The sequence below is a fragment of the Tauraco erythrolophus genome, chromosome 4 (assembly GCF_009769465.1).
Source record: "Tauraco erythrolophus isolate bTauEry1 chromosome 4, bTauEry1.pri, whole genome shotgun sequence".
Classification (NCBI taxonomy): Eukaryota; Metazoa; Chordata; class Aves; order Musophagiformes; family Musophagidae; genus Tauraco; species Tauraco erythrolophus.
Window position 1 is genome coordinate 53737532 of NC_141468.1, and position 7563 is coordinate 53745094.

At 39.9% G+C, this 7563-nt stretch overlaps 1 protein-coding gene across 1 annotated transcript in view; it reads right to left on the minus strand.

The window, feature by feature from the left end:
- Positions 1 to 7288, minus strand: part of LOC147528853 (uncharacterized protein C3orf20-like) — a 40572-nt gene extending 33284 nt beyond the window's left edge. The window contains exons 1-7 of the mRNA XM_086610790.1: positions 7265 to 7288; positions 5524 to 5589; positions 5345 to 5430; positions 3990 to 4089; positions 3506 to 3863; positions 2895 to 2975; positions 732 to 831 (exon numbers count right to left, since the gene is read on the minus strand). Of these exons, the coding sequence (XP_086466916.1) occupies positions 732 to 831; positions 2895 to 2975; positions 3506 to 3863; positions 3990 to 4089; positions 5345 to 5430; positions 5524 to 5583 (785 nt within the window). The 5' untranslated portion in view covers positions 5584 to 5589; positions 7265 to 7288. The remainder of the gene's footprint in view (positions 1 to 731; positions 832 to 2894; positions 2976 to 3505; positions 3864 to 3989; positions 4090 to 5344; positions 5431 to 5523; positions 5590 to 7264) is intronic.
- Between the last annotated feature and the right edge of the window lie 275 nt (positions 7289 to 7563).

A 7563-nucleotide genomic window follows, 5' to 3' on the forward strand; every position in this document is an offset into this window, starting at 1 on the left:
TGCTGTAGATACAAATTTATAAAGGTTAACTTTAATAACTGTCCTTGTAAGTAATTCAGAGAATTGATCAGGCAGAGTAAATCTTAACTATTTCTGACCCTCCATCCCTTGATATTATTTTAGCACTATAGTTGGTAGTCACAGAATGGCTCATGTATTTGGAAGCTACCATACATTTTAAACACATGGCCAGTTCTCTATGGGGAGCCTCCAGGGTGTTAAGGTTATCTTGTGCTGTGCAAAACCAGAAGACTTAAGTATAAGCAGCGTGAAGAAGTCTAAAGGCCTGATTCTGGCCACAATATTTTATGGCAATCCTCTTTCAGGCCCTGGCAAGGCAACACGCTATAGATCACAGCAAATTATCAAAATGTAAAATGTTTTTCATGGATCATGGTTTCTTTTGCAAAAAATATTCAAACAGGCTTTCACAACTATTGGAAAGTTTATCTGCAGCTTAACCATAATCAGAAAATATTGTTTCACCACTAATCCCTGAAAATGTCTCTGTTGAGATAATTCTTATCTTCCATTACTAGCAGCTAAAATACAAGTATATGTTTCTCTTTCATGAACAGTGAAATGTTAAGCAGAACTCTAGTTTTCAGAGCAGTCTCTTGACTAGCATGTTAGTTTGGTGAAATGGTCTCTCATAATCTGCATTCTACATCATGAAAACATTGTCATGTATTCTAACTTTGCTTATGGAAGTAAAAACCTCAGTTTATTACATTCGGTTTTGAATTTGTTTTAGCCTCTCCAGTGTCCACACGTAAGGCAGCGTCTGGTGAATATCTTCAGAATTTGAGTCAGAAAGTTGGAAAATCCAATCTAGAAAAACAGAATGAGAGATCAGAATTATATGCATAAGTAAAGACTGATGTTAAAGTCAGTCCTGTTCTATGGCATGTGACAACAGAAAGATAGGTTCTTTCATATGAATATAAAGTGCTGATGCTTTGGGAAGTGTCTTCTTAAACAGATTAAACAGATTTTTTGCCTTGAAGAACACAATGGGAGAAAGAGGGAATTTGCATTGTATGTGCCTTCAATCGAAAACCAGAAAATTATCTCTATGAAGAGGATGGGCATCCGGAAAAATGGATTATTCAGATAAATTCCCGGTTAGACCTTCCTATGAACTACCTTAACTTCCCACCTCAGTCAGTCGCTATTTGATTGGTCTACAGCCCAGGATCACTGCTGAAAAAGAACACAGGTAATGTAGACTCTTTAATTATTCTCAGCAGCAATCTGGAGAAGTAGTTGGAAAATTAAGCCATGTATCACTTGGAGCAGCAGGGGCACAGAGTTCTGCATTTCTGTAAGACATCTGTGGTTGCAGCTGCACTATAATAGGTATATTTTATTTAGTTTACATTTGCAGCATCTGTGGATGATTTCAGAAGGCCTGTGGGAGTGTGGAAGGAGCAGTTCCTCAACTTCTGGAGATTCTCATTCTCACTCAATTTTCTAACAATGTGAGAATGCCCAAGATGAATGGTCAGGGAGTGATCTCTATTCAGTCTGAACATCTTCTATTACAATGGTTATCAACAAGAAATCAGATTACTTGATATGAAAGTCCAAATGAGGTGATACAGAATGGCTACAGACACAGACTGCTAGAGAATGGGCCAAGCAATTGTTAAAATCAATGCAGGGAAGCTCAGTTTCTCTAGTTTTACTGTTTCGCTATGAACAAATTGAAAAGCAAGTTAGTCAGAAACAAGAACTCAGTGTGCTAGAATTGCAGTCACAGAAATGCATGACCTGCTGCTGGGCATTCCCTTCACCAAACAAAAAATAAACCTGAGATGCCAGACCAAGCAAATGGAAGCTCCCATGAGATAGGAAAGGGTAGGGATGGTTTAGTGGAAGCTGGTTGTCTTGACCCTTTAGACTTTCATTTGTGATCAAGAAAACTCCAACAGCTGCCTGACTGTACAGTGCACTGGCAGATCCACTCATGGAGTGCTGAAGGGAAATGTGCATGATCTTGAGATCGCTGAGACAGAAGAATAAAGAGGCTCCCTGTGAGCACAAGAGCTAAAGGTGGAATCAATACCCTTGCCAACTTAATAGCTCAGAGACACCAAGAGCATGCAACTCTACAGCAAACCATTTCAGAAGTGCTATCGCTTTGTTACAACTAGAAGAAACTGGACACTACATTTTCAGAAAACAACAGAAGAGGGTGTAAATCCCTTCACTGCCTACATATTTGTTTACAGAGCTATTCCTCCATGCTAGGATGCTGGGTGTCTCTGCAGCACTTATAACCTTCACCTGTCAAGGGATTTCAGCTCTGCGCTCCTGGTGGCACCTGACCAACTTCATGACCAGGATTAGGAAAAAAATGCACCAATGCTTTTTTTTTTTCCCCACATGGCAATGTTCTTAAAGAAATCTAACAGAGGTGCAGAGTAAGCAGTCCTTCCCTCCAGATCATCAAATTTGTCCATGTTTTAGGCAGAACTGGTATAACGCCTTGTGAAGAACTTTTCAGTTAGTGCATTAGTGCTCTCATTCACAGCAAAAGTTAATAAGTCAAATATATATGGTCAGGTGGTTTCCAGTAGGGAAAGGCTTAAAATAATGTCCCAAAGCAGTTATTCACCCTGTGCTCTGCTAGCAGAGAGCAGCGGACCTGCAGCAGCTATGTAGAAAACCTTGTTGGCAGTTGATGAGAGATAATCAGAGAAGGACAGGGTATTTAAAACCAGATCTTATCCAAAAAGCAGAGTGGGGTTATTGCTTGACGATTACTCCCTTCTCGTGCTAATCTATGCTTTGGTTAATTCAGGCATTCAGAACAGCTGTCCAGGTACTGCATAATTCTGACTGCCTCTGCTAAGCACCAGCCATCCCACCAAGCTGCCTGCTACTCTTACCTCCTTCCTCACAAATGCTGGATGAGAGCGAGAAGCTGATTGGGACAGGTGACTGGCCAGCATCATTTTGCACAACAGAAGCTATACAGGAAGAAAGCAGAGTGCAATGCTTATGATCATACACGCAAGCGTAAGTCAGATTTCAAAAACATAAAACCAAAGATTATTCTTTTTTTTTAAAGAGGAAGACTGCGGTAGCATCTGGAGAGCTGGAACAGGCTTGACCCCAACCTATGGTTCTGCACGGAGAATTACTGACGCTTGCTGAATGAAATGCTCTTGATGCAAATGATTTTTACTGGCGCAATATGTTATGACTCTATCGCTCACCTTGAAAGAGGAGACTAAAAATGCTTTGATAAATGGTTTGAAACATTGCCCAGTTTCACCGGCTTTGTTCTTCTAAGTGTTTGTACCTCTTGCTTCAGCTGCAAAGCTATTTCATCATGTCCTAAAACAATGCTTTGCAGAGAACTGCAGTATAACAACCTATAAAGTGGAGCACGTTGGCCTACCCGGCCAACAGAGCGTAGTCTTAACAGAAAGTGCGTTTTTCCCTTTTGTGGGCAAACATCACAACACAGCACATTTACACAGCATGACGACTTTACCTTTACTCTCTACAGGTATGTTTGATGCTGTCTCAGGTTTTCTTTTTTCCTTTGTAGTGCAGGCTGGTAGAGCAAAGCTTTTCTTGTATCGCTCTTTTCTGATGGCAGTGATTTCACACTTCGTATATTTGGATCCCGGAGCACCACTCTTAACCTCCTCTGAAGCTTGGCTTTTCCTGGATCTCACACTGTTGTACGCTAGTAACTTCTGGTGCCGTTTACGGTCATCAGCTCCCTCAGTGAGTTCTCTCCAGCTACAGGTTAGTACATTCACAAGTCCCTGAGGGAAGGCAGTCTCATACCTAGCAAGAAGCTGCAACTTCTCTCCAAGTTCCTCTAACATGTTGGCAGCCACAGACTTATTCAACATGTTCAGTGGTGAGTCCTCATCTGCCTGTGGGTTCAAAGATGTCTGGGAGATCTTTGGGTTTGAGTCTTCCATAGTGGTTTTACACAGGGAATGACAAGACACTTGTTGCAAAACTGGATATTTTTCTTTTCTTGTTGGATCATCATTTAAGAAACCATCTTCATGCCTTTCTGTATGCTCACCTGTACAGATGGCACTCCTTCCTTTGGTTGGGCTGAAGAGAAAAAAAAGCTGTATCATTAAGTGAAAGCAGTAACAGTTAAAGAAGGCACTCCTACATCAAGCTCAGAAATACCTGTGCAGAGCAGCAAGAGAAGATTTAGTTCAGCCATTGCCAAACCAGGGTGTCTCTGCACTGACAGTGTATGTTTTCGACTATGCCTGCTGAAGTGCAATGTAATGTAATGTAACATGTTGACTGATTTCTTCTCTCCTATGTGAAATTATTTTCTCTTGCCTCAGTAAAATGGTAATCAAATAAATCCAAAACTTTGCTTTCTTAGATGTGACATGCAAAGGACTTTTAGATGTAATGAAACCTGGAGTGTCTAAAGAAGTCTTCTCCAGTAGCTGCTAATTCTATACACCCTATTTTATGTTGGGCTCTTTTATTTTTTTCAGTTTGAGAACCCTTGTCTTCCATGGTTATGAAAGGACCATCTCCATTTTAAACTGTAACAGTTTAATTAGAGGACTGCCAACGTGGAAAATTTATTAACAAATTTTAGGAGGTTTAAAATCTAAAACACAAGGAAAGTTTACTAGAAAAGTCTTAGTCCTCAAGTCTCTAAACGCACTCAAGCTTAGCTGTAACCACATGGCTACCCGCTCCAGTTTCAATGGTAGCTTCTTACACTCTTTAAGTTGAGTGCAAACAAACGTGTTCTAGGCTGAAACAAGCTGGAGTAAATTTCTGAAATTCAAAAGCAAGGTAAGCAAAACAAGGTTTGTCCTTGGAACAAAAATATCAGTTTAAAGCAAATGTGATGAAACCTGTATTTAAAACCCAGTTATCCAGAGGAGTCACACACCCCAGAGGAATGCTGTGAACACTGGCTCCCAGTACATTAGTCAGCAAACATGAACTTAATTAAATCCATAGAGCTCTGCAATGTGCTGTTGTTCAGTCCATGCCAAAACAGTAGAACAAGACTATTATGTGGCATTCTTTAACTAACTGCTCAAGATTTGTATGTTAAACATATTAAACTAATGAAATGCTGACAGCAGAAATGAACATTAGAACCTACACCTTAAGGAGTTAGGGTTAGGTATAGGATACTATCACCTTCCCACTTGTCTCCCTCTGCTCACACCATGTGGCAGAATGCTAATTCTGGTCATGTGCCTTCCCCATCTCTCCCATTCTGCCTTGGCCACATTACCTTGGGACTCCTTTTTGTGTCTTCCCTGAAAAACCAGTTGACAGAAACTCCCAAGCTCCACCACTACAGGCGTCACACCATTACCTGGGAGTAAAGCCAGGGAAAAGATCTGTACATGAGGACAGTTCTTCTGATATCTTCTTGCTCCTGTCTTTCATTCCAGTTTTCTTCTGTAACAAAATGAGTGTTTCCAATTTAAGTTTGGAGGAGGTGTAAAGGGGAGGAGGGAAGTAGAAGAATGTGCTGGATATAAAAGAAAATACCTGATCAAAGAAATATACAGGTCCTGCATCCAGCACTGCAGCTGTAAGCACTGCTTCCATTACTCCCTAGAATGAAGAAGGGGTGGAGCACCCCAGAGGAAAACAGTTATGTCATCAGGCTGTGAGATGGAAAATGTTTGTATTTATTACAGTAACAGTGAAGCTGGGAAATTATTTTCTGTGTGAGGCCTTGAAAATCTGTTTCAATTAACGCAGGAACCACTACTGTATGAATGGGAATACATTCATGCATCAGTGGATTAAATTATATGAAGTTGATTACAAAACTGAAGATCAAAATACCAGTTTTTGATAATTTAGGTTCATAATACTCTAAACTAGTGTTTTCATTAGATATGACCTACAATTATTTCTGATAATAGGTAATGTCTGTTTTTTGAAAAAGAAGACTGCTTGCATCTGCAGTTATGACTCAGTGAGTACATCGATAAATATACTTTTGTTTAAAAAAGGAGTTTTATGACTCTATCATAAATACAAAAGAATTATTTGAAAGATACCAGTGTGGGGTGCCTTGACTCTGTGCAGCCTTCCATCCCCTACTAAGACTGCATACACAGGCACAGAGATCTGCTGTCAGGGAGATGATCACTGTAGCACATCCTAACACACATATCTGCATACACACCTAATGCAATAGCTCCTTATCACAGAAATATAAGGAGTCTTTTTGAAGCACTGGTCCAAACAATGGATTGTTCTGTTCATATGAATCTTGTCACTTAAAAGCAATTTTAAAAATGAGCTCCAGAGGAGGCAATAAACTGACTTATTTTTATATTTCACAGCATGCATCTATTCATGCAAATTGAAAAGTGTTTGCTTTGTCCCAGTCTAAGTGCACAAACAGCAGCCTGTGCTTCTCAAGGTGACTTTCAGCAGTAAGAGAGATTAAATTTGCTTCTTTTCAGAAGCACTCACTGCATCCTTTGAAAATCTGTCCTCCAAAATGTTGATGTTGTGACACTAGCTGATGCAAGCCAGGATGTTTGGATCACAGCTGACAGGCTGTAATCAAACTAGTGTTTGGTGAAAAAAAAAAAAAAAAAAAAAGAAATTGTTAAGGAATGTGGAAAGAAGTCCACAGCAGACAGTGTTAAATGTGAATTCTTTGGCTGCTTTTGTCACTTTTAATGGTGATTTAGCCACTTCATCTAGGTAAAATCTTAGAGAAGGAGCTTTAACTTGCTCATGCTAAGGAAGGTACTTCTAGGTGTCAGATGTCATTCCCCTAGTAAATGCTATGGGTGATGATGGCTGAGGAAGTACAAGTGTCCTCTGTCCTGAGCAACTGGTGAGGGAGAATATCTTTCCTTCTAGAGTTCATAAGATATATTTGCTCTCATGCAAGAAATTTTTTCTTTGTCTACATCCAGCCTTTAGGCTCGATATTAAACTTCTAGTTATAAAATTGTCCCGTTGACTTCAGTGGATTTTTAAAGTTGAGTAAGGACTAGGAATTTTGGCCCTAAGCTAGGAAAAAGAGTTTTAAAGTGTTATAAACACATAAATAATAACAGCAGCCCCAGAAATACAAACAAAACAAATACAATATCCCTCTGTTGAACTCTTCTTGGGACTTACTCCCTGGTCATCCTTCCTCCCTCTCTTTCCAGGATTAAACTGCAGCTGTCAGAGACAGTTCCCCACTCCATTCCATGCCATTTCTTGACACTTACATACAGCTTGAAAAGAAAACACAAAAGAAAACATAACATACCCTGAATGAAGTCTTTTCTTTAAGATCATAACTTCTTTTGCTAGGAAAATAGTGCAATAGGAGCTGCCTCCTTGAAAGAAAAAGAAGAGGTGAGTCTTTATGTTGTGTTTCAGGAAATGGTTTCAAGTCCTGCTGCTTAGTTACCACGTTTTGGACTGCATTCAGCCCTCCCCTTGGCTCCCCAGCCACTGCCTGCCTTTGTCTGGGAGGCTAGTTAAGAAAAAGGAATGGCCACTGTGAGAAAACAAAAAAAAAACAGTATCTTTCTCCAGCTAAAAATGGTATTCACATGTCTCTTC